Consider the following 26,815-nt stretch of genomic DNA (forward strand, 5'->3'; position numbering starts at 1 on the left):
AGCATTAATTGAATGTATGTTGATTATGTTTTTGAAATTCTTTTTCAGGCCCTAATAACAACAATCCTCAAACTTCGGCTGTTCGAACCCCTACTCAGACTAATGGTTCTAATGTTCCTTTCAAGCCTCGAGGGAGAGAATTTTCCTTTGGTAAATATGTATTTTATTTATCTTTATGTCATCCTTTTACGTAAAAGAAGTAATTGTGCTTTATTTAACCAGATTAGTTGTATTTTATTTGCTCAGTCAGTATATTCCATATCAAAGATTGAAGGCACAGACGATAGAGTCAGACATCCTGATTCCAAATCTGATGCTACTATGTTAGTAACTCTGTGAGCTCAGGAAATTGAGCTTCAATTTCTTTATGTGCAAAATGGTGATGACATTACTTTCTGCATCATAGGGTTAATATAAGGATTATAAATACTAAGTCTTTTGAAGTCCTTAGGAGCAAAGCTGGCATATAGCAGACCTTGTGATTTGGTGAGGGGGGGATTTTGATGGGTTTAATTTGTTTTTATTTCAGGGTAGCGCCTGTAGCTCAAGCAGCTAAGGTGCCAGCCACATACACCAGAGCTGGTGGGTTCGAATCCGGCCCAGGCCTGCCAAACAATGACAACTACAACCAAAAAATAGCTGGGCGTTGTGGCGGGCGCCTATAGTCCCAGCTACTTGGGAGGCTGAGGCAAGAGAATCGCTTAAGCCCAATAGTTTGAGATTGCTGTGAGCTGTGACGCCATGGCAATAATTTAAGGCTCTGTCTCAAAAAAAAAAAAAATAATAAATAATTTGTTTTTTATTTCAGCTTTTGTTATTTATAGCCAATCTACTGGTAATAGAATAAAACAATGCAGTACTATACCAGGATTGGAGTAGTTGCTAAGAGAAGACAATAGTAAAAGCTTAGGCATTTTTTATTTTGTGCCTTTTTTTTTTTTTTTTTTTGTAGAGACAGAGTCTCACTTTATGGCCCTCGGTAGAGTGCCATGGTATCACACAGCTCACAGCAAACTCCAACTCCTGGGCTTAAGCGATTCTCTTGCCTCAGCCTCCCGAGTAGCTGGGACTACAGGTGCCCGCCACAACGCCCAGCTAGTTTTTGGTTGCAGTTCAGCCGGGGCCAGGCTTGAACTTACCACCCTCGGTATGTGGGGCCGGTGCCTTACCGACTGAGCCACAGGCGCCGCCCTATTTTGTGCTTTTTTAATGATGCACAATAGAATAAGATGGGAAATTCCTGCTTGTGAATGTATCTTGGTAAGTATTACAATTTGTCTATGTTGTGTTTTATATGCAGAGGCCTGGAATGCCAAAATCACAGACCTAAAACAGAAAGTTGAAAATCTTTTCAATGAAAAATGCGGTAAGTTTATTTTAGAACATTATTATTAAAATATGGTCTTATTGGGGCACCGGCCCCATATGCCAGAGGTGGTGGGTTCAAACTCACCCCTGGCCAAAAAACCGCAAAAAAAAATATGGTCTTATTTTTTGCATATAGAAGAAAAATCATTTGAAATTTGTGGCTTTTTCAGGCTTCACTTTCATCATATCTCCTGTGTTATCTCCTGTGTTCTGTTCTGTGGATGTTTACAGGTGAAGCTCTTGGCCTTAAACAAGCTGTGAAAGTGCCGTTTGCATTATTTGAATCTTTCCCAGAAGACTTTTATGTGGAAGGCTTACCTGAGGGTGTGCCATTCCGAAGACCATCTACTTTTGGCATTCCAAGGCTGGAGAAGATCCTTAGAAACAAAGCCAAAATTAAGTTCATTATTAAAAAGTAAGTCAATTGAAATGAAACAGGGTGGGCCATGAGTCAATTCTGTTTGACACTGAGAGATGGGTTTATGGCAGGGCTAAATTAGCTCTAGACTCAGGCTGTACTTCTGCATATGTTTTAAATTTTCTCTAATCAATTCAAAGAAGGGAAGGAGAGCTACCCAAAGTTGTATTATTACTGATGGATATTGCTAGAATCTAAGCAACGGTTTAGTTTTCTAAATATTTCTTTAACTTACAGAATATTTTAAATTTCTCTATTTGCTTGAAGATCTGTGAATTAGGCTAATAATCAAAATAGATAAGAATAATTACAATTTAAAAAAATTATTATCAGTATATATTTTAAATTAATTGAAGTGAATTTTAGGTTTTATTTACCTGATGTAAGCTTACTTTTAAGTCACCCAAGGATCTGTCAAATAATCAAAGGTGGCCTTTGATTTGAGCATACTTTAAGTACAAAGTCAAATCTGTAGAGAGTTGGCAGCAGCTAAGGCTTCTGGTTCTGCTTCATGAGTGAAAGACTCTTCCTATTTTTGTAGTTCGTCTTCTGTTGGCATTCTCAGTCCAGCATTGACTCTTTTCAGAATACAGTCTAAACTTAGGAATGAGATGTTAATAAAACTATTGTGAGCAAGGAATGGCATGGATGTTAACATCACAGTTATTTCTCTTTTTAGACATATTCTGTTAGACAATCTTTTTTTCTCTCTCTCTTCCATTATTAAGAATTGAATGTGTCCCTATTTCAATGTTTATTATTGGATTAGCACATATCTGTTCTCTTTTGTTTCTAGGCCTGAAATGTTTGAGACGGCTATTAAGGAGAGCACCTCCTCCTCCTCTTCCTCCTCTAAGAGCCCGCCCAGTGAGTGTCCTTCCTGTAGAAAACAAACTTTTAGACATAAATTTTGCATGGCATTCACAATCATGGTGACTCATGATTAAAATCCTGGCACTTTGGTAGGCTGAGGTGAGAGGATTGCTTGAGGCCAGGAGTTTAATATCAGCCTGAGAAAAATAGTAAGACCCTGTCTCTAAAAAAAAAAAAAAAAGCAAAATTAGGCAGGCATGGTGGTGCACATCTATTATCCCTGCAACTAGGGAGGCTAAGGCAGGAGGACCACTTGAGCCCAGGAGTTTGATAGTGCGTTGAACTATGATGATACCACTGCATCAGGGTGAGCCCAGGCAACAGGATGAAAGCCTGTCTCAAAAAAAGAAATGCATTTGTAGCAGTGGTTTAAGAAAAACTGTTTAAAGAATAGCTGTTGAGATAAAACCAGGGAAAACTCATTAATAATTGGGACTTTGACCATTTTATAATTTTTAGTTCTTTAATAATTTTCTGATTTTTCTGGACAACCTTTATCTGTGTAATCATCTACTAAGCACTTACCAGGAAGAGCAAAACAATAAAAACCAATCTCTCAGGAAGCTTAATATCATATTAAAATTTTGTAAAATACCATGCAAAGGGAATGCATGGTATGTTACATGTATGAGCATGTTGTGCATGGTAGACAGAATGCTGTCTCATGTAGTCTAGATTATAAGCCCATTGCTTTCTGATCATTAGAGAAGATTTTGACCATTTTTTTTCCTCTAAACTCTAATTTCAAATCTGTGTTTTAAGGAAAAATAAATTCATCGCCCAGTGTTAATACTACTGCATCAGGTGTCGAAGATCTTAACATCATTCAGGTGACAATTCCAGGTATGCTTTCTCTGCCTTTATCATAGTTTATAGGTTCTCTTCGTTTTTTTAGAGTTTTTTAACACAGATTCCAGGAGTTTGCTCTGTTCATTCGGGGACATCAAATATATTTTGAGCTACATGGTACACTTCTTTGGCCACTTTTGCAATAGTAGCTAACAAGATACGGTTTATGTCTAAATAGCTGTAGGTGGTTATTACACTTGGCATGAACTAAAATCTATTAACCATCCAAATGTCTAAAATCTATTCTTTTAAGAAATCTATATAAAACAGTGGTCCTTATAACTGGAAAGCATTTTCAGTTTGGTGCTGTAAGTTTTAAACAATTTGAAACCTGATTTTAGTTTAGTTCCAAATGCTTAAGTACTCCCTAAAGTTACACAGAGCTCCAAACAATTTATTTGAAATTAAAAGTGCATTCATTGTTGAGCTGGGTACAATGATATACACCCACAGTCTCAGCTGCTTGAGAATCTGAAATAGGAGGATCACTTAACCCCAGCAGTTTGAGTACAGCATGGGCAGCTCTACCAAGACCCCCTTGTTTTGGTTGTTGTTTGTTTTATTTGGTTGTTGTTTGTTTTAAAGTGCATTACTGAGTTTTGGCTTTGAACTGTTTTAGATGATGATAATGAAAGACTGTCAAAAGTGGAAAAAGCTAGACAGCTAAGAGAGCAAGTGAATGACCTCTTCAGTCGAAAATTTGGTAAGTTTGGCATTTGCAGTAAACAAAGAGACTATATTTTAATAAGATCTTTTCAGGCTGGGCACCGTGGCTCACATCTGTAATCCTAGCACTCTGGGAGGCTGAGGCAGATGGATTGCTTGAGCCTGAGCAAGAACCTTACCTCTTGCAAAAATAAAAAAAAAAAAAGAAAGAAAGAAACTAGCTGGGCATCATAGTTGGCGTTTGTAGTCCCAGCTACTTGGGAGGCTGAGGCAAGAGAATCGCTTGAACCCAAGAGCTTGACGTGGCTGTGAGCTGTGACTCCTTGGCATTCTACTGAGGGCAACAAGTGAGACTCTTATCTAAAAAAAAAATTGAGGTGGCATCTGTGGCTCAAAAGAGTAGTGCACTGGCCTATATACCAGAGGTGGCAGGTTCAAACCCAGCTCTAGCCAAAAACTGCAAAAAAAAAGAAAAGCAGGGTGGTGCTTGTGGCTCAAGGAGTAGGGTGCCGGCCCCATATGTCGGAGGTTGATGAGTTCAAACCCAGCCCTGGCCAAAAACTGCAACAAAAAGAAAAAAAGAAAAACAGAAAAGAAATATACAAACACATTACTTTAAACAGCTAGAACAGTCTTCTAGATAAATTTTGTTCTTATGCTTTCAAATACAATAGAACCTCCATAGTTGATCATTTCCCCACATTGACCATCTCCTCAAATTGACCTAATTTTTATAGACCAGACATGCTGCACAGATACGTATCAGTGCAGTAAGCCAAGTTCCTTATGTTGACCAGTTTGTTACAGTAGCATGGATGGTCAACTTACACAAGATCTATTGTACTTCTTAAGGTGACAAATTAATTTGTGCTTCTTTGCTATTTGTCTCATAAGGTGAAGCTATTGGTATGGGTTTCCCTGTGAAAGTTCCATACAGGAAAATAACAATCAATCCTGGCTGTGTGGTAGTAGATGGCATGCCTCCTGGGGTGTCATTCAAAGCCCCCAGCTACCTGGAAATCAGCTCCATGAGAAGGATCTTAGATTCTGCTGAGTTTATCAAATTCACAGTCATTAGGTAAGTGAGAGTTTCCTATTTCCTCACAAAAACATATCTGGAGATGGTGAGGCCAAGCCATCTTCTAAAATGTGGTCATATGTAGTAATGGAATTAAGGATACTATGAAATGAGTAAATAAAGATATACTTGTTTAGTTATTACAATGTCAGATTATCTTCTACTTGAGATGACTGACTTTAATTTTTCAAATTTTTAAGGCAAAGAGTTGGCAAATAATGGCCTGTTTACTCATTCCAGTCTGGTTTTTATTTATAGAAACAAAGTTGTAGCAGTTGTTTATGTAGTATCTATGGCTACTTTCTTGTTCCAGTGTACAGCTGAATAGTTAGGACTGAGATAGTGTGACCTGCAAAGCCGAAATATTTACTCTGGCCTTTACGGAAAAAAAATTTGCCAACCTCTGTCTCACAGCATCTCAGCATGGGCTCTAGATCTGATATGAATTCAATTCCAAGTCAGTTATTTATTAGCCAAGTCATTTCTGTTTCCTTGTCTGTAAAATGAGGACCATAATTGTTCCCTAACAGCTCCTTGTCCACAGAGTAGGAATGATGATTATACCTGCCTCTAATTGCATTATGAGAATTCCATTCATGAATATCTGCTTGTCACAGTGACATTAACCTAAGCAGAAATTCCAGGTTACCTTCACTCTTCGTAAGTCTGTCCTCCTAAAAACTTGGCTACCAGTAAATCTGCCAATCAATTCACCATCAAGTGCCCACTATCTTTAGTACAAATCCTTTAGGACTAGTACTCCAAATTGCTGCTCTATTACCCTCGTGAGGCTTGTTCTCATGCACTAATCTTCTCCCAACCCTCTTTCCCTAAAGATCCCATATTTCAGTTCCAGTTAACCTTGGCCATTCTCCATACCCTTCCCAGGGGATAGGCAGAAAGCCTTCTTCCATTAGATCACTTAACTGGATTTGCTGTGTTCTCTTCTCTGCATTCCTCTTTTTTGTTTTTCCTCTATCTGTACATAACATTTTCTAACAATGTTTCATATTATTCATATATCTCTGTGTCTCCCATAAGGTTATAAAGAAGTGGGTACTATTTCTCAATGATAGTACATAAGTGACACAGGTTAAATACTAGTTGAATAAATGAATATATACACGTATAAATTTTTATAGAGGAAAAATAAATTTTTATATTATACAATTTTTCTCTCTTTAGACCATTTCCAGGACTTGTGATTAATAATCGTGAGTATTTCACAAAGTCTTTCTCTTTTTTCTGGGGCCTGGGGGTGAGGGCGTGTGTGCATGTGTGTGTACACATGTGTACATTCCTAACTCGCTATGTTGCTTCACCTGTGTCAGTAACCATGCAAAGTAATTGTTTTAGCCCTCAGGAAGAAAACACCAGGCACTTTCTAGATGTAAAATCAGTCTAAGTTTCTTAACTGCTCTTATCTTCAGTGTACTCGGTCATCAAATGGTAATAATAGTACCCATTTTGCTACATTTTAGAGCATGTGAGGTCTTTTAGAGTATATGTAAAATACCTAAAACAGGTCAGCAAAGCCTTTGATAAATAAAGTTTTATGGAACACCATCATGCCCATGCATTTATGGCTACATTGAGAGGTTGCTGCAGAGACTGTTTGACCTGCAGAACCTAAACTGTTTTCTGATCACTTCCATAAGAATAAAATTTGCATACCTCTAACCTAGAACAATGGCCTATAATGTGTTCAACAAATATAATCTGTATTTATTATTATTATGACTATTGTTATCTCTACCAGTATATAATTACTGTGCTGGAATTTAATGACAAAGTAGGTGATTTGATGTTATTGAGCTTGGTTCTATTAATATTTAGTACAGTATCTGGCACACATTTGACTCTCAAATATTGTTGACTGAACATACATGTCCTTCTAATTTCTTACTTAGTATATAATTTTAAATAGTATTTTGAACCAGATTTAATTATGCTAGCATGTTTTGGGTGTTTATTAACTTTTTTATTAAAACGTTACCAAAGGGAGAATCATCCTTTTCTAATACCCTTAGCATTTCAGTGTTTTTTTCTGATTAGAATTATTGTTTTAACTCTTTAGGATCTCTCTGCATTGACTAATCAAAACTAATCAGTTTATTCATTGGATAAGTAAGCCTGTTCAAGGACGTTTTTAGTGATCATGTTCAAGAAAAACACTAAAATACCTTTCTGCTTCCCACTATTGACTACGTTTCTTGGCCTTCATTTACTCTTTGGTATCATAAATTTAATTATGTGTCTTCTGCCACCAATTTTGAGTTTTACTTTAATCATAAAATTTACTCATTTGCTTGTACCATAAACATGAGTTCTTTTTTTAGAAACTACTTGTAGCATACCCACTATCTTAGTAGATATGTTATTATCTGGTAATGGCAGTAATTAAAGAGTTTGAATCACTTTTGTGACATTCAGCTTTAATCACACTAGGAAAAGACATCCCATGATAATTTTTTCCATTGTGTCTACTTCTATTAATCCCAGTCTGTAATTTTTTATTTCCAAAGAACATTATACATATTTTAAGCCTGTTCACCCCTGAATTTATGTTTAAGGTGTTCAGTTTTGTTCTCACTCTTGTGTTACAGTGTGTAATAGAGTTTTATCATAATTAGTATGAATTAGTTGCTTTAATGGACATACCCGAATTCTTAGTGTTTGTTTCCTTCTCATCGTAAGGAACGTAATACCTGTTCTGGCAAAGTTGGAGCATCAGAATAGCAAATGGATGTTAAAATGCTTTTCAGATTTAATAACATGTCATTAAATTAGTACTTAAACTAATTTGCTTTATTTTCAGAGTTGGTTGATCAGAATGAGTCAGAAGGCCCAGTGATACAAGGTAAGTGAAGCAACAGAAAGCATGTAAATATTCCTATTTGTCCAGTAGAGTGGATCCCATGTTATCATGTCTTCTCACTTGCTTGCTTATTACAATTGCCTGCTTAAGACTCAGTTACGTAGCACATATAGTCCTTGTGTTTGTTATGCCTGTGTTTGAAAGTCTATATAAAAATAAGCTCAAGCTGCGGGTCCTTATTGAGAACTGTGGGCTGCAGGCCCTGTGAACCCACTGTCCTAAGGAGTAATAACATCAAGAATCCCAAGACTAGCTCGGTTTCCTGTAGCTCAGTGGCTAGGACGCCAGCTATATACACCAGAGCTAGCAGGGTCGAACCCAGCCCAGGCCTACCAAACTACTCCCCCCCACCCCCACCCCCCAAAAAAAAATAGCAGGGCGTTGTGGTGGGCACCTGTAGTCCCAGCTATTTGGGAAACTGAAGCCATAGTATCACTTAAGCCCAAGAGTTTGAGGTTGCTGTGAGCTGTGATGCCACTGCACTCTACCGAGGGCATCAAAGTAAGACTCGTCTCCAAAAAAAATAAAAAAATAAAAAAAAAAAAAAAAGAATCCCAAGACTAATGGTTTAGAATGAAATGTCAGGGTAGGAAGGTTGTCTTTATTGTCTTTTTAACTTTACTCTTTATGCCATCATAATCGCTCTAATGATTGCTGTAAATTAATAAACCAAATTATATTGAATAGAAACATGGATTATGGCCTTAAACATTCTTTACGCCTTTCTCTGGAATGAAGTGAGAGCCCCAAACACATTGAGGGTCGGGGAGTTCTTTGAAGCACTGTGGAGTGGTCCGCTACTCTGCGATTCATTGAAACACACAAAGAGAATTATTAGAGTAGTACACAGAAGGATGGGGGGCAAAAGAAATATCTTTCTTTCATGGTAGAGCTACGTTAATATTGTTATTTAAGACTTCAGTTATATATGTGAACTTATACATTTCAGAAAAATAGGAATTTGGCAATACAGTTGGTTGTGTATTTAACTTCCAGATTCTAGCTATTATTTTCTTAGACTTGTGTTTGTGTGCAAAGTCTAGTTGGTTGTGTATTTAACTTCCAGATTCTAGCTATTATTTTCTTAGACTTGTGTTTGTGTGCAAAGTCTGGTGGGCTTTCTCCCTTCTTCCTTCTTTTAGGTTCTTTAAAATAACTTTTAAACACTGCTCAAATAAATCTCCATGTTTTTCTTTAGAATCATCTGAGCCAAGCCAGTTGGAGGTTCCAGCAACAGAAGGTAAAGGGTAGTCCAGTTGTAGAAATTTGATGTTCCTTAAGATTTTTATTAGGGCAGAGTTTTTAAATCTGTTTCATTAGACCCATATGATGGTTTTGTCCTTTGGTCTGGGTGAATTAGATTTGTAGTTTATGCTGTTCAGAGATGACTCACGGCTTCTTTTACACCGTTTTCCCCAGATGACTCTTGGTGAATTCTTCTTGAATATCAGTTGAATGACTACTATGTTACCTAAATAGTACACATGCTTTAAGTATATGGAAGTAATAAAATGTTTGTTGCTTGGAAAACATAAGTAACAAATTTAGCATTTGTTGCTTAAGAAACATTATCTCTCTAAAAATGTCATTTTGTAAAATTTTGTAATTCTTCTTAAATCATATCTTAGTGAATTGATATGAGTGGATTTATAATTGAGTATGTTTATATTCATAATGCAGTTAATTGGTATCATTTTGTTTCTTTTGATAGAAATAAAAGAGACTGATGGAAACTCTCAGATCAAGCAAGAACCAGACCCCACGTGGTAGACTCTTCCTTCCCTCATAGGGTAAATCAGCTTCTGTGTCAGGGATGCCATGTGGTGTCCAGATGAACCCTCCGCATATTCATTAGCTAATGTAATTTCCCTGCTTTAGCCATAAGATGATTGGCCCCATCTTCAAAGGATGTGGGGATCTGAATTTAAAAAAGCCTTGCTGGATGGTCTGAGCTAGAAGGTTCAAGCAGAGACATTTTCCTTCCTTGATTATATCACTCAGTCAAAGATGTAAACACTTTTGCCTTAAAAGGAAAATGTTTTGTTTCTAATTAATAGAGTAAACTTGTTCTCAACATGGAAAATCATTATGAGTCAGTATCATTATATTGACTTTATTCTTTTTTAATAGTAATACTATTACTAGCATAGTCTGACTGAGCTGCAAATCCATTGTTCATCTTGTATAATTGAGTTAGAAGTCTGAGCTTTTTCAGATTTCTCACACTTGGTCAGGTTATTAATAATTAATAGTAGGGGTAGCACTCTAGACCAAGAGTCAGACAGACTTGATTCTCAAGTCCTGTTGAACCTCCCTGAGCCACCCCAAGCCCCAAGTAGTAATGTAATGTTTTCATGATAGTGATAAGGTTGGTTCTGATCTATACCTTGACAATGGATTTTTTTATCCAGATACTTTGTTGTAATAGAATTTGCCTTATACTGTCAATTCATGGACTTATATAAGTACATTTGAATCCGAGTAATTGTTATCAAAATTTTCAAATTAAGTTGTGTTTATGAGTGTTAAATTCCTGTAATCAGAATAACCTGTTTGCTTGTTTGTTTCTTTTCTCTCCTATTTTAGCTTAAAGTATCAGTGGTTGAGAAGAGCTTTTCGGACCTGTTACTGCCCCAAGCTGTGTAATATACTTGTATAACAGAAATACCTTCTATACAAACCTTTTTTTCTACTTTTAGATAGAAATGTCTACTTTTTCAGCAGTTCTGTGAATTGAATTAAAGAGCAGAGTGACTGTAGATTTGGAATGGCTGGTTTACTTTGGAATGTATTATAAGGATTTTACAGCAATGCTGGAAAAACAACAGGGAAAATGACAGGGATGAATCTCCCCAGATTTTTTTAAGTATTCAGCAGAGCCTTCAGCTATGGTGTTTATTTTCCAATCAAATGAAGATATCTCCTACTGGAACATCTCAGCTTCTGCGATGAAGAAGATTCCTGTGATAGTTCAGTTCTTTAGTTTTTCTATTTGAAAAATCATTTAAATGATCCTTTGTTCACGGCTCTCCTTAATGACTGAGTGAACAGTTAGTATCTGTATATTTGACTAAACTTTTTCCTAAGCTTCTATCATGGTTCAAATGTTTTTTATCATAATTAAAAGAAAAACCATCTGGATCACCTAACAGTCAGAGGTTAGTATCTCCGCGTGTGAATTACAGATGAAATATACAGAGAACCTCTTCCACTTTTACTTTTCGTCCAAATAAAGTGCATGGTGTACCAGATTTGAAGATCGGGTATGAGTATTTGGGCAAGCTAGATGACACTAAAGCCTCACTATCATGTAACCCGTTGTGGCATGGAATTCTCTGGAGCACTGGTCCAGCTTGGATCAGCCAAGAGTTTGTCACTGCCTGCATCGTTTTCTAATTTTTGTAACATTGAGGCACCAGTGTGGGGAGTGAGGCTAATCCTGCACCCTCTTGATATTCTGCACCATTTGTAGGAGAATCTTACATGTGTTGAGATTTCACAAACAAGAGTTGTAAAATACCAGCGATATGAAAAGGTAGAGTATGTGATGGCATAGAGTTTTCATAGCTTTATCACCATTCACAATGGAGAATTATATCACATGGTAGCAGAAATAGGCATTTTTCTGTGTTGCTTATATTTTACCTCAAATTAAATTGTAGATATAGGGTAATAAATAAAATCCATCCATGCCTTTCACATACTAATTCATTTCTTTCTAAGGTGTTTTCATGGTTATGTCTGGGGAAATTTGTGGGTGGTTTGGTGGTAGGTGGAGTGCAAAATGAGGGGTAGTTTGGTGGTGTTCAGATTCTGCAGTGCCTGGTGAGGACCCCTGTACCTCAGTGTTTCTGAGACCACTGTTGCTCATCTAGTCTGAGCTAGGGCTAGAGCCCTCGCCTTTTATCTGTGATGTGCCAACTGTGGCAATGGGGAACAGCCTAAGAATGGATTTTTACATCAATACTTCCTCCCCATACAAAGCACATACATACACCTTCCCACCTAAAAATTGTGTGGCTCTAGCCTTCTCTGTTCTCTCCACGTTGTCTCTGGCCCTCCAGTACCCTACTAGTCTGTGCTCAGGGAAAACAAAACTAATGTTATTTTTAACCTGTCAGCTGACATAATATTATTATTATTTTTTACTTTTTTATTTTTTGTAGAGACAGAGTCTCATTTTCTTACCCTCAGTAGAGTCCCGTGGCGTCACACAGCTCACAGCAACCTCCAGTTCTTGGGCTTAAGCGATTCTTTTGCCTCAGCCTCCCGAGCAGCTGGGACTACAGGCACCTGCCACAACACCTGGTTATTTTTCTGTTGCAGTTTGGCCGGGGCTGGGTTTGAACCCACCACTGTTGGTATATGGGGCCGGCGCCCTGCCCACTGAGCCACAGGTGCCACCCTGACATAATATTATTAATCTGTCGGCTGCTGCATAGAATCGCATAGTTTCTTGAAGGTGTCCTTAAAACACACACTGCCATGCCACCCTCAGCTACACCTCCCAATCGACTTCTGGGGAATCAGAGCCATCTCAGGTCAGTTTTTATTATACATGTAAAAGGAGTTCAGTTTTTTTTTTTTTTTTTTTTTTTTTGTGCTTTTTGGCCGGGGCTAGGTTTGAACCCACCACCTCCGGCATTTGGGACCGGCACCCTACTCCTTGAGCCAGAGGTGCCACCCTGGAGTTCAGTTTTTGTAACTCTTCATTCAATTTTTGTTTTAACGCAAATTTGTGACATGGCAGACTTACCAAGTGTTTGTAGAGGCGGCGCCTGTGGCTCAAAGGAGTAGGGCGCCAGCCCCATATTCCAGAGGTGGTGGGTTCAAACCCAGCCCTGGCCAAAATCGGCAAAAAAAGGAATTCTATGTTTCTGTATTCATGCATTTTTATATCTACATACATAACATACATACTAGAAATCATTTATTTAAGCCTGGAGGTATGGTATATACATCTGTAGTCTCAGCTACTCAGTGTTTGAGGCAAAAGATCGCTACAGCCCACGAGTTCTTGTCCAGCCTGGGCAACATAGCAAGACTGTCTCTTTTTTAGAAAATTTTTTAGAATGTTCTCAGATCTGCTGAATGGATCAATGTCTTACTCTGGGAAACACCAGAATGCAGACTAGTGTATCTTCCTTATGATAACTTAAAAATATCTTCTCCCATCCTGTTTAGAATCTCCTTAAACAGACCCAGTTCTTTCATGACAAAACAAAAAATTCCAAAATGCTGAACCTCAGACATGGTCATGTTGCTACATCTATATTGTGGAAGAGCATAGAAAGAGAGTCATTCTTGTTAACTCCTTGAAGCTTTTACATGCTTCAGTTTGGGTATCTCTTAGTAAAGCTTCCCTTAAAACAGCATTGTTTCCTGGCGGGGTGTCTGCCTTGTTAAATTCCCCCATTATCAACAGTGGCAGAATGACCCTTGGGTCATGGCCATGGACCTGTTTAAGACGCCTGTCTTTGCTACATCAGAGCCCAGTGACAGCCTACAAGAGGCCCTGCCTGCTTGCTGTAATGAACAGGCCAGGCATTCATGAAAGGCACTTGATGATTAGCATGGTTCTAGGGGCCAGGTTTAAATCTGTCCACTAAAATCTTTTATTTATTCAGTAGTCTGGATTGAAAAATGAAGTGTAGTTCAAATAGGTCTCGTCAGTAGATCAAATGTACCATTTTCTGAAACAGTTTCCTGATTCAATTCAATTCAATTACAATTCAAGATAGAATATATTTGACCAGGTAGAGTAATCGAGAGACTTAGAAGAGAGGCTTTATGACCACATCCAAACTCCACTCTGGACAGCTGCTACCTTGAATAAATTCCCATCAGAAAATCTGTAAAACCAAAGAGATGTCGACATCCTGATTGTATGAATTAAACCCTGTCAGTTGAGTTGTACTGAACACCGATTCCACTCCAATGTTGGATTTTCAGTGGTGAGGAAACCAAGGCTTTGTTCTTGGAGTGGCCTCTGCCCTTGGATTTGCAGAGCAACTGGAGGGAAAGCCTGAAAGAAGGACCCAGCAACTCATCTATTCCCAGGTGCTGAAGCCAAGTGTTCGTCTGTTGATCGGAAATCTTTGCATTCGTCTATCCCACCTAGACCATTGAGCGTACATTAGTTCATTGTTTTGTGCAGTTGGCACATTGTGTGATGCCTAATCTTTTATTAGTTTAAATCATCAGGAACTGTATACATCAGGAAGTAATTGCCCCAGTCTTACTAAGAGATGAGGGGATAGGACTTGAACCCAGGTCTCAGTATCCTAGCATCTTCCCATCTAAAAGACCTTTTGAAGTAGGTGTATTCTGAGTATGCTTCTGGCCCACACATCGGCCCTCTACTCCTCATCCCCCATAGGCCCAAAGGTCCATTGGTGAGGAAAATTGTACCCTTAAGCATAAATCAATTTAAGGAACTTGGTTGGCTTAAATGTTAGTGGGCATCTTCTGGCATTTAACTATTCAGTACTTGCCTTCCTAAATGGAAGGCAGAGTTTTCAGAAGGTAAAATCACCTCCTAAGATGCCCCAGTTACCCTATGATGACAAAGAAGGGGACCTTAGGCTGGTTTCCTTAGTGTGGCCGCTCTCCCAACACCTACACCTGTGAGTCCAGTAGGGCGAGCACATACAGGTGTGTGGATCTTTAGACTGACAACTCCCCAGGGCGTCACAGTCCCCTTGCCTCTGCTCTGGTCTGTGAGCAGGAGTGTCCGCTCTCTGTACTTCATGGCTGCCAGTTTTCTTTGCTCAAAAGGGCAAATTTAAAAGCAGCTTACGGCTGATTGTAGAGATAGCAGGCCCTTAAGGTCTGGTGGGCTATTGATGACAAAGGATGAGTGGAACTTAACCTGGAAACTGGGTTAAAAATCAAGCCAAGCTTGATAGGCCCTCAGTTTTCCTAGCTATCCTTATGTCACTGTAAAGAGGGGACATCCTCTCTCCCCCCACCTCCACCTCTACCACCTCAAAGTAAACTAGTTGCATTTATTTTGAGGAAGTATCAGGAAAGGTTAGGACTGAAACCAAGCTTTGATGCAACACTAATTTGTAAAGGTGTTTTTACCAGACTTCCTCAGGAGCAAGAGCAGAGATTTTGTAACATCAGTTTCCTGCCTGGGCTCCAAGCCACTCTGCTCAGCGTCTGTAAGGCAGTAGGGACCCCATCAGAGACGCTGTCAGTGCCTCCAAGCACTCACTGGAAGACCCAGTCTGGGGCTGAGGAGCAAGGCCCACTTTTCACGAGTAATAAGTGCCACAGCCCATAAGATCTAGGGGAGTCCAGAAAACGTTGATTTACACTAAAATTGTCCTTTCCCCTTTGATATCTAAGCCCTCCAGGATGGCCTTTTCTTGGGACGCTGCCCAGGGCACTCAGAGTGGTCCTGCATTTGACAAGTGGTCATAGACTGGTACAGTGCAGCCTCTTAACAAAATCAGGCTGTCCCAAAGCCCTGGCAGTAGGATTGTTGACCTCCACACTAGACAGGTTGGTAAAGTACCTACACGCAAGCGTGGGGCAGACCTGGGAGTTTCACTGTGAGACTTGTTTCCACAGCAAGTGACATTCTTTTTTTTTTTTTTTTTTTTTGAGACAGTCTCATTTTGTCGCCCTTCGTAGAGTGCTGTGGCATCACACAGCAACCTCAAGTGCTTGGGCTTCAGCGATTCTCTTGCCTCAGCCTCCCAAGTAACTGGGCTTACAGGCACCTGCCACAGCACCTGGCTATTTTTTTGTTGTAGTTGTTTTTTTAGCAGGACCGGGCTGGATTCGAACCCGCCACCCTCGGTGTATGTGGCCAACGCCTTAACCATTGAGCTACAGGTGCCGAGCCAGACATTCTCATTCTTCAAAGCCCAGTTTAAACAGCAAGCACGTGCCCTGCCTCTTGGCCCACCTTTGCCCCACTGCACCTTGTGATGGCCAACACTTTCCAACCTCACTACTATCAAGTAGGTGCAGTTTGAGCTGTTGAAAAGCAGTTCGGTGCTGCAATAAACTTGCCAAAGGTCACAAAGCTAGAAATAGAGGTGTGGGTCCAGGACAAGTCTGCATTGGACTCCAGGCCTCTGCACACAGCACAGTGGTCACCAGGTATGTGTTCTCCCACTGGGCCTGCATGTCCATCTGACTCCACTGAATGCCAGGGACCTGGCGCCTGCCCTCCTGGGCCCCTAGGCCAAGACCTGGAGGAGTGTGTCTAGGGAAATAAGGAGTTCACAGGAGTGTGGTTCAGGTGCTCCCTGAGCTAGTCACCTTGTTTCCTTCTGGTGAGGCCCTGATGTTCATCCCTGCCCCAGGCTAACGCCATCCCAGGTCTGATTCTGCTGAGAAAGGAAGATTGGTCCCCCAGGGAGGTAGAGAATTTGGCCATGGCCTGTCTTTTGATGTAGAAGACACCTGTCTGCCATTACAGCCTCAGGCCACACTCCAGCAGGCACACCACCAGCGTCATGGGTGCCTGGGGCCCTTCCTGCTGCTCTAGGCACTGCTGAGAAAGGGCCTGTGGGCTGGCCCAGGAGGCTTATGCAGGGCCTCCCAAGGGGATCCAAGCTGTTGCTCAAGAGGGGGCAGCAGGACAGTTAAAGTTTAGACCCAAGAAAGAACTGCCCTACATGAAGACTGATGTATTTCAGTCCTGGAAACCCCGGGTTTCCTCTTCCTGACAAAAAGACCCCAGAGAGTAAACTTCCTGGGCCTTGCCCTGATGCCAAGCCCTTTTCCACACATTGTCTCTAGCCCAGCTGTGGGGATTTCCTGGCTAAGGAAATGGTCAGCCCAGCCCACATGGGGAAGGCCAGAAGATGACATCTGGAGAGAGGCCAGACCAGGAAGCCCTGCCTCCCTTTTGGTCTGGTCTGATGTGAGAACCTCCCTCTGGGACATTCCTACAGGCTGACTCCTTCCTCATGAACACCTTACCCCCACCCCTTCATTTATTCACTCACACTGTTCAAGGACGAGGTAGGGAGCCTCGTGGGCCCTGAGTTTAAATCCCAGGATAAGCTGTGATCATAGGTAGAGGCACTTAGAACGGTGCTGGCACAGGGCGGGCCCTTCCTGTTAGCACTGAGGGAAGATGGGCAATTCCGGGGACTCTGGTGTAGTTCCAACACCCCGTGATGGTTAACTAGATATCTACTTACAATTTATGATAATTAGTGAAACTGCAGTTTTCTATGTATCTTAAAATTTAAAAAAGGTTTCTAAAATTCTATTTCTTCCCCCTAAAAGAAATCCTTATCTCTTCATTGCCTCCTTCCTTTATTTTTGTCCATGCTTTTTTAAAAAGTTTTTTTTTTTTACATTGTTTATTCCTGGTTTCATTCATGTATTAAAGTAAATCCTTTCTCATATTGGCAAAAGGATTTTTGAGCCTATTTACAGAGGTTGTTACCAGGTCATAGTCTTAGTCATGCCTCTGCTCATCCAGCAAACGTGCCATGTGAAGTCGTGTAGCCAGGTGGCTCAGGGTGTCTGCGGGACAGGGTGCCCTGGCCAGGCGCTTAGGCAAGAGTGGAAGGATGGTGGACGAGGGAAAGGAGTGTGGGGGCCCAGCAAGCACCACTAAGCCTTCCTGGGCCTAACCACCCCAGATCTGCATCCTTGCTGGGGACTTCAAGGCACACCAGGGAAGACTGGTGACAGACGGTATCTAACAGGGAGGGGACACTGAGGAATTACCGCATATCAGCTCAGCCACTGGCCGCCGGGAGCCACGTGCTGTGCTGCCAGGGCTGCCCACTGACCACCTTTGAGTTCCCCGTTACCTTGTTCGGAATCTATTTTTTGTTTTCAACTTTTTATTGAAGTTAAAACACCCACAGAAAGAGATCTGGGCACAGATCTTTTGTTTGTGGCGCTGGTTAGTTTTCAGAAAGTGGTCTTCAGTGGGGCTTCTGGGCTAGCATTCTTCTCAGGAAAAGCCACACAGTGTTGTATGCTGCCTCCCGCTCCCCTTTGCCCCATCCTGCCCCACCCAAGGCTACCCTGGTACCCAGCACCACAGGTGGGTACAAGCAGTTTTCGAGATAGAGTAAATGCATCCTCCAGTCATGTGTGCTTGGTGCCTGCAGGGAGGACAGTAATGACCAGAAGGAAGCAGGAGGCAACAGCTGACTGGCCCTTTTTTGGTAAATGAAGGACCTACCAAGCAAACTTTCCAGGGCAGAGTGGACCCTACACCACTTCTTAGATAATAAAATCAGGAACAACCTTGAACTTGATTCAGTCGTGTTGACAGTCCTGAAGGGGGTTGTCTTGGCTCCCCTCTGCCAGACCCCAGAACTGGCACCCAGAGTCTAAGGGGGGATGCATGTCTCTCAGAGTGCTCTAGGTGCTGGCTCCTTTTGTCATGGTCTCCCAATCTTGGCATCCCCAGCAGGTGTGAGCCACACACTAGCCCTGCCCACTTGTCCTGAAGTCCAGGTAAGGGTGAGGCAGTGCAGCCAGGACCTGCCCGGAGGTGGGGGCTGCAGCCAGACTGAGTCTGAGGCCAGCCACTGGTGACCTTGGACGAGTATATAAGCTCTAAGCCACCCAGCACAGTGCCCCTCTTCTCGCCTCTTTGTCCCAAATCCTTTTCCTGGCAGAGCTGGTAAAGAAATGAGTCATTGATCAGGTTTTGAACTTGGTTCTCACTCAAAGTCTGGGCTATGTCCTTCCCAGCTGCCAGGTTCCCCGTCTACACACTGGAGGGCATGCACACCCGTGCCAGGCTCCCCGTCTACACACTGGAGGGCATGCACACCCGTGCCAGGCTCCCCGTCTACACACGGAGGGCATGCACACCCGTGCCAGGCTCCCCGTCTACACACTGGAGGGCATGCACACCCGTGCCAGGCTCCCCGTCTACACACTGGAGGGCATGCACACCCGTGCCAGGCTCCCCGTCTACACACTGGAGGGCATGCACACCCGTGCCAGGCTCCCCGTCTACACACTGGAGGGCATGCACACCCGTGCCAGGCTCCCCGTCTACACACTGGAGGGCATGCACACCCGTGCCAGGCTCCCCGTCTACACACTGGAGGGCATGCACACCCGTGCCAGGCTCCCCGTCTACACACTGGAGGGCATGCACACCCGTGCCAGGCTCCCCGTCTACACACTGGAGGGCATGCACACCCTTGCCAGGCTCCCCGTCTACACACTGGAGGGTATGCACACCCGTGCCAGGCTCCCCGTCTACACACTGGAGGGTATGCACACTCGGTGCGTGGGCAAGCATGCATTCACCCACTCAGGGGGTGATGCTGTCACTATCAGGATATTCATGAGGAGCCCACTGTGTGCCAGCCCCCAGATCTACAGGCTGTGGCCAGAGCCCTTGACAAAACAGGCCATGTCCTTGCTTTCCTGGGGCCTACATTCTGGCAAGGAGAGGCATAGACGGATTAAGTCAGTACTACAAAGCAGGAAATAAAGGAAAGCACAGGCAAGTAAGGGACACGAGGAGTTTGCTGTGTTGTGTGAAGTTTGTCAGGGAAGGCCTCTCAGGGACAGGGACGTTGGAGCAGAGAAAGGAGGGAGAGTTACAGGTGTCTCGGGGAAGACAGCCAACAGGAACAAGCAAGGGCAAAAGCCCTGGGGGGTGTTCGCCATGGAACCTGTGGAAGGAGAGTCAGCCACAGGGAGGACGAGGGCAAGCTGTCCCCACACAAGTGTGTGCGTGTGGCCACCCATGTCTACACCAGGCGAGCCTGAAGAGTCTCCTGAAACTGAAAGAAGAAGTTGAGCCCTCTCTGCTCCCTCCCTGCCCCCTCCCGCCCCCTGCCCTAACCGCAGCAACAGCGACTTCCTCTTTCCAGCGCTTTTAAGGCCCAGCCCCGACGCGCACGGGAGAAGTCGGGGCCGCGCCGCCTTCCAGCCATGGGGGACACCTTCATCCGCCACATCGCCCTCCTGGGCTTCGAGAAGCGCTTCGTCCCCAGCCAGCACTACGTGAGTAGCCCGGGGCGCCGTGCAGGAGCGCGGGCTGGGCGCAGCGGGGCGGCGCAGCTACCTGGCACGTGGAGGGCGCAGGACGCGGGGTCCTGGGATCCCCTGGGGTCCCTCCGGATCCACGGTGGATACGATCCCCTGACACCCAGAGGTGTGTGCAGCCCCGCCCTGGGGAGACAGCTGGCCTCAGACACCCCTGGTCACTGCCCGCATCCTCCGCCCGCCTCACCCTCGGCTGCCAGCCCCAGCCAGGAATCTCCTTGCTTGCCTGTCACAGCCCTGCAGCGCAGCGCTCTTGTCCCCGGCCCGCTCCTCCCAGTAGCCCTCCCTGACTGGCTCAGCTACCACTCCTAAAAGGGAGTGGCCTTTTCAGGGCCCAGGCCCAGCTGGAGCTCTCTGTCCTCCAGCTTCTTGTGGCGTCAGCTGCATTAGGGTCTTACTCCTCTGACACCGCCACAGGGGCCAAAAAAGTGCTCCCTCCTGCACCGGAGGTCAGGAGAAATAAACAACTGCCAGACACGGCCAGCCCCTCACTGGGTCCCCCAGCCCAGAGGAAGACCTGGGAGGAACTCCACTTAGTAAATTGTATGTCACCGGTATGGAGCATTCAGCCCACCTTATGGGCTAAAACTTTTGTTCTTTCTTTCTTTTTTTTTTTTTGAGACAGGACTCACTTTGTGCCCTGGGTAGAGTGCAATGGCACTATAGCTCACAGCAACCTCAACTCTTGGTCTCTAACGACCCTCTTGCCTTAGCCTCATGAGTAGTTTATTGATTTTTTTTTTTACTTTTTTTAGAAATGGGGTTTCACTATATTGCTCAGGCTGGTCTTGAACTTCTGGGCTCAAGTGATCCTCCTGAGTCAGCCTCTCAAAGAGCTAGGAATACGTACGTACAGACATGAGCCACCATGCCTGACCTCTACCTTTTACTTTTGAAATAATTTCAAATTTACAGAAAGTTGCACAAAAAGTACCAATAGCTCCAGTATTTCTTCACACCTCTCTTTCTCTCTCTCTAAAAATAAATTTTCAGAATCACTTGAGAATAAGTTGGAAATACCCTAGGTAGTGTGTATTTTTTTAAATCAAGGACGTTCTCTTCCATAACGACAATGGGTATGTGTCAAAATCAGTAAATTAGCATTGATAAAACACTATTATCCAACCCTCAGACTTTATTCAGATTTCCCCAATTAGCCTATTTGGCCTCTGTAGTAAAAACTCTTTTCAAGTCCAGGATCAATTCGTTGTCACATCCTTTAGCTTTTTTTCATCTAGATCAGTCTTAATCTTTGTGTTTTAATACTTTGGCATTTTGAAGAGACCAGGCCAGTTACTTTGTAGAAATCCCTTGATTTGGGTTTAACTGATGCTTCTTCTTGAGAATTGGGTGCTGCATGTAGGACAGGGTTACGTTGGAGGTGATGCTGTCTTCTTTTGATGGGATCATATCAGGTGACATGCAATTTTGACTTACTCCAATGTAGGAGATGTTAACTTTGACACCTAAGTCATGGACATGTCTGGGAAGTTTCTCTGCTATAAAGTTACGATTTCTTCCTTTGCAGTTAATAACTAACCTCTAGGGAGATCCTTTGAAACTATGTGAATGTACCATGCCGCTGCTCCTGATAACTCTTGCCTACCTCTAATTACTATAATGATCACCAAGGAGTGATTTTTTGAGACAGAGTCTCACTATGTCGCCCTGGGTAGAGTGCTGTAGCGTCACAGCTCACAGCAACCTCAAACTCTTGGGCTTAAGCAATTCTCTTGCCTCAGCCTCCCAAGTTGCTGGGACTACGGGTGCCCACCACAACCCCCAGGTATTTTTTTTTTTTTTGGTTGCAGTTGTCATTGTTGTTTTAGCTGGCCCCAGGGGGGTTCAAACTGGCCAGCCTTGGGGCCTGTAAATGGCGCCCTCCCCACTGAGCTATGGGCACTGCCCAAGGAATGATTTTTTAAAACTCTATCATTCCTTCTACATGTACCAGTTAACATTTTACTGTAAGTCTTCCCTTTTCCTTTATTTACTTGATACCTTATACATACTACATATCAATATGGATGCGTGGATTCCTATTTTATTCCATGGATTATAATCCATTACTATCATTACTTATTTTGATGTTCACATTGTCCCATTTGGCCGACGGGAGCTCCTTCAAGGTGGTTTCTCTGCCCTTTCGACAAACTCATCATCCTTTGAGCACATCCTGATTAATGCCACAGTTTGCTCCAGTTTTATCCAGCCCTGGACTCCACCATTTTTCTAAGGATCTCTGGTGCTTTTTTTTTATTTATTTTTATTTATTTATTTTTATTAAATCATAGCTGTGTACATTAGTATGATCATGGGGCACCATACACTTGGTTCATAGATCATTTGACACATTTTCATCACACTAGTTAACATAGCTTTTGTAGAATTTTCTTAGTTATTTTGCTAAGACCTTTACATTCCACATTTACTAGGATTCACATATACCCTTGTAAGATGGAAAAGGATGTTAGAACACAAGATCTGGAAGCGAAGTGTGCTCACTGCTACTGGGTTCTTGCATCCTTTCAGTGTGCACATGGTGGGAAAGAGCACTTTCATGTGATTCTTACCCTCCACCATTTCATACTGCACTGTGAGAACACTGGCTGCCAGCAAGACCAATCTATTTACTCTTGTGCTTAATTCTACAGGACACATAAAAATTGTTTCAGAATTACCACACCCATACCATTGTAGGTATACAATGAACAATACTTTTACTAACCTATTCAGTCACATTTAAGTTTTCTTGCAATTCTTTCTGTCCTTATCATTAAACAGAAGATAGTAAAAGTGCTATAACTAGAAATTACTTGGATTATTTCTTTTCCATTTTTCTTTAATATGATTACGTTACCGATTTGGTATAGAATTCATTTGTTTCTGTTTGTTTCCAATTTTGAGGTTTTAAAAAAATGTTGATTTAATTTATTTTTTATTATTATTTTTAAATCTTGAGATAGAGTCTCAAGATGTTGCCCTCGGTAGAGTGCCATGGCATCATAGCTGACAGCAACCTCCAATTCTTGGGCTCGAGGGATCCTCTTGCCTCAGTTTTTCTATTTTTAGTAGAAAGGGGGTCTTACTTTTGCTCAGGCTGGTCGTGAACTCGTGAGCTCAAGTAATCCACCCACCTCCACCTCCCAGAGTCCTAGGATTACAAGCATGAGTCACTGCTCCCGGCCTTAATTTTATTTTTAAACATGTAGAATATTAGCATGTGTTCAAACTTGGAAACTTAGCCAGGCGCAGTGGCTCATGCCTGTAATCCTAGTGCTCTGGGAGGCCAAAGCAAGTGGATCATGTGAGCTCACAAGTTTGAGACCAGCCTAAGCAAAAGCAACACCCCTGTCTCTACTAACAGTAGAAAAACTAGCCTGGCATTGTGGCAGGCACCTGTAGTCCCAGCTACAGAGGAGGCTGAGGCAAGAGGATTGCTTGAGTCAAAGAATATGAGGTTGCTGTGAGTTATGATGCAATGGCACTCAACCCCAGGGTGACTGAGACTCTCTCTCAGAAAAACTTACTCAGGTTTATTTTTCCTGTTTTATTTTTTAATTTTTATTTATTTAATTTTTTTGAGACAGAGTCTCACTAAGTCACTTTCGGTAGAGTGCATCACAACTCACAGCAACCTCAAACTCTTGGGCTTAAGCGATTCTCTTGCCTCAACCTCCCAAGTATCTGGGACTACAGGCACCCACCACAATGCCTGGCTATTTTTTTGTTGCAGTTGTCATTGTCATTTAGCTGGCCCTGGCTGGGTTCAAACCCGCCACCCTCGGTGTGTGTTGCTGGTGCCATTTTGCTACAGGTGCCGAGCCTATTTTTCCTGTTTTTCTGTTTGCAAAAACAAGAAGACATACTATGAATTAAAAAAAAAAAATGTACTAAATGGAGTGGCTCATGCCTGAAATCCTAGCACCCTGGGAGGCCAAGGCAGATGGATCACCTGAGCTCAGGAGTTTAAGACCAGCCTGAACAAGAGTGATACCTCCTCTCTACTAAAAGTAGAAAAACTAGCTGGGTGTGGTGGTGGGCACCTGTAGTTTCAGCTATTTGGGAGGCTGAAACAAGAAGATCACTTGAGCCCAAGAGTTTGAGGTTGCTGTGAGTTATAACTATGGCATACTACCCAAGGTAACTGAATTAAACTGTCTAAAAAAAAAAAAAAATTGCTTGAGCTCAGGAGTTTGAGACCAGCCTGAGCAAGAGCAAGATCCTGTCTCTAAAAATAACAGGGCTTTGTAGTCCTGTTAAATCCCAGCTACTCAGGAGGCTGAGGCAAGAGAATCACTTGAACCCAAGAATCTGAGGTTGCTGTGAGCTATGACAGCACAGTACTCTACTGGAGGCAACATAGTGAGGCTCTTTCTTTAAAAGCAAAAAACAATTACCTAAGTCCTTGCTTTGTTTTTTTTTTTTTTTTGTAGAAACAGAGTCTCACTCTATCGCTGTCAGTAGAGTGCCCAGGTATCACACAGTTCACAGCAACCTCCGATTCCTGGGCCTAGGCAATTCTCTTCCCTCAGCCTCCTGAGTAGCTGGGACTACAGGTGCCTACAACAACGCCCGGCTATTTTTTTGCTGCAGTTTGGCTGGGGCAGGGTTTGAACCCGCCACCCTTGGTATATGGGGCTGGTGTCCTACCCACTAAGCCACAGGTGCCACCCTCAGTCCCTGCTTTTAATTCTTTGGGGTGCATACATAGAAATGGAATTGTTGGATCATATATTAATTCTATTTCTGTTTTTGAGGAATTAGCATACTTTTTCCCATAATGAATGCATCATTTTACATTCCCATCAATAATGCACAAGGGTGGTTCAGCGCCTGTAGCTCAAGCGGCTAAGGCACCAGCCACATACACCAGAGCTGGCGGGTTCAAATCCAGCCTGGGCCTGCCAAACAACAATGACAACTACAACCAAAAAAAAAATAGCTGGGCGTTGTGGCGGGCGCCTGTAATCCCAGCTACTTGGGAGGCTGAGGCAAGAGAATCGCTTAAGTCCAGGAGTTGGAGGTTGCTGTGAGCTGTGATGTCACAGCACTCTACCCAGGGCGACAGCTTGAGGCTCTGTCTCAAAAAAAAATAAATAAATAAATAATAATAATAATGCACAAGGGTTCTAATTTTCTACATTCTTACCAATATTTGTATTTTTTCTGTTTTTTTAAAAATAAAATAGTTATACTAACGTGTGCAACACACAATTATAAAAATTTGATAGTCTGCTTTAGTATCTGATAAGGATACCCTTCCCACAATATCTCTTATTTTTAGGGGTTTCCTAACTGTTCTCCCCCCCACCATAATCATTATTTGCATATTATCTATGGTTGTTTTTACTAAATCAATAAAGTTGAGTAGCTGGAACAGAGATCATAGAGCCTGCAAAGCCTCAAATATTTACCATCTGGTCCTTTACAGAAATTGTTTGTTGACCCTGCGCTGAGATGCAGTGCTTAACTCTGCATATTAGAATCATCTGATGTTTGTCTTGAAATCTGTCCAAAGCTCATCATTTCCTTTCTTTTAACAGCTCTATGGACATGTAATTTATATACCACGTATTTAAAGTGCAGAGTGGCTTTTGGTATGTTTACAGAGTTGTGCAATCATCACGATAATTTAATTTTTAGAACATTTTTATTTATTTTTTATTTTATTTTTTTTGTAGAGACAGAGTCTCACTATGTTGCGCTCAGTAGAGAGCTTGACATCACAGCTCACAGCAACCTCTAAGTCTTGGGCTTTAGTGATTCTCTTGCCTCAGCTTCCCAAGTAGCTGGGACTACAGGCACCTGCTACAACACCTGGCTACATTTTTGTTGTAGTTGTCATTGTTGTTTAGTAGGCCCAGGCGAGGTTCGAACCTGCCTGCCTCCCTTGTATGTGACTGGCGCCGTACCCACTGAGTTACGGCCGCCAAGCCTTATAGTTGTTTTGCTTTTGATGAAAAATTTATATAAAATGAAATCCACCAATCTGAGAGATACATTTGGTGAGTTTTTTTTTTTTTTTTGTTTTGTTTTTGAGACAGAGTCTCACTGTGTTATCCTCGGAAGAGTGCCATGGAGTCATAGCTCACAACAACCTCAAACTCTTGGGCTCAACCAATTCTCTTGCCTCAGCCTCCCAAGTAGCTGGGACTACAGGTGCCGGCCACAACGCCTGGCTATTTTTAGAGATGGGATCTTGCTCTGGCTGAGGCTGGTCTCGAACCTGTAAGCTTAGGCAATCCACCCGCCGTGGCCTCCATGAGTACTAGGATTACAGGCGTGAGCCACCTGGGCTAGCCCCCGGCTAATTTTTTTCAAAAGGTTTTTATAGGGCGGCACCTGTGGCTCAGTGAGTAGGGCGTCGGCCCCATATGCTGAGGGTGGCGGGTTCAAACCCAGCCCTGGCCAAACTGCAACAAAAAATAGCCGGGCGTTGTGGCGGGCGCCTGTAGTCCCAGCTGCTCGGGAGGCTGAGGCAAGAGAATCGCTTAAGTCCAGGAGGGTGGTACAGTGAGACTCTGTCTCTACAAAAAAAAAAAAAAAAAAAGGTTTTTGTAAAGACAGGATCTTGCTACGTTGTTCAGGTTGGCCTTAGACTCCTGGCTTTAAGGGATCCTCTTGTCAGCCTCCCAAGGTGCTCGGATTACAGACATTAGCCACTGTGCCCAGCCAT

The 26,815-nt window shown here is 42.7% G+C and overlaps 2 protein-coding genes across 9 annotated transcripts in view; both read left to right on the forward strand.

Moving 5' to 3' along the window:
• The window catches only part of GTF2I (general transcription factor IIi), a 141,842-nt gene extending 130,700 nt beyond the window's left edge, over positions 1 to 11,142 (forward strand). For all 8 annotated transcript variants that reach the window (XM_053554708.1, XM_053554711.1, XM_053554709.1 and 5 more), the window contains 12 exons: positions 49 to 150; positions 1,301 to 1,366; positions 1,600 to 1,783; positions 2,583 to 2,653; positions 3,422 to 3,502; positions 4,128 to 4,211; positions 5,069 to 5,252; positions 6,438 to 6,466; positions 8,071 to 8,112; positions 9,329 to 9,370; positions 9,842 to 9,920; positions 10,717 to 11,142. In XM_053554708.1, coding sequence (XP_053410683.1) covers positions 49 to 150; positions 1,301 to 1,366; positions 1,600 to 1,783; positions 2,583 to 2,653; positions 3,422 to 3,502; positions 4,128 to 4,211; positions 5,069 to 5,252; positions 6,438 to 6,466; positions 8,071 to 8,112; positions 9,329 to 9,370; positions 9,842 to 9,900 — 944 coding nt within the window. In that variant the 3' untranslated portion in view covers positions 9,901 to 9,920; positions 10,717 to 11,142. The remainder of the gene's footprint in view (positions 1 to 48; positions 151 to 1,300; positions 1,367 to 1,599; positions 1,784 to 2,582; positions 2,654 to 3,421; positions 3,503 to 4,127; positions 4,212 to 5,068; positions 5,253 to 6,437; positions 6,467 to 8,070; positions 8,113 to 9,328; positions 9,371 to 9,841; positions 9,921 to 10,716) is intronic.
• Positions 11,143 to 19,793: 8,651 nt separating this feature from the next.
• NCF1 (neutrophil cytosolic factor 1) overlaps positions 19,794 to 26,815 on the forward strand; it is a 29,757-nt gene continuing 22,735 nt past the window's right edge. Inside the window, exon 1 of the mRNA XM_053554719.1 lies at positions 19,794 to 20,094. Coding sequence (XP_053410694.1) covers positions 20,023 to 20,094 — 72 coding nt within the window. The 5' untranslated portion in view covers positions 19,794 to 20,022. The remainder of the gene's footprint in view (positions 20,095 to 26,815) is intronic.

The sequence above is a fragment of the Nycticebus coucang genome, chromosome 12 (genome assembly GCF_027406575.1).
Source record: "Nycticebus coucang isolate mNycCou1 chromosome 12, mNycCou1.pri, whole genome shotgun sequence".
Taxonomy (NCBI): domain Eukaryota; kingdom Metazoa; phylum Chordata; class Mammalia; order Primates; family Lorisidae; genus Nycticebus; species Nycticebus coucang.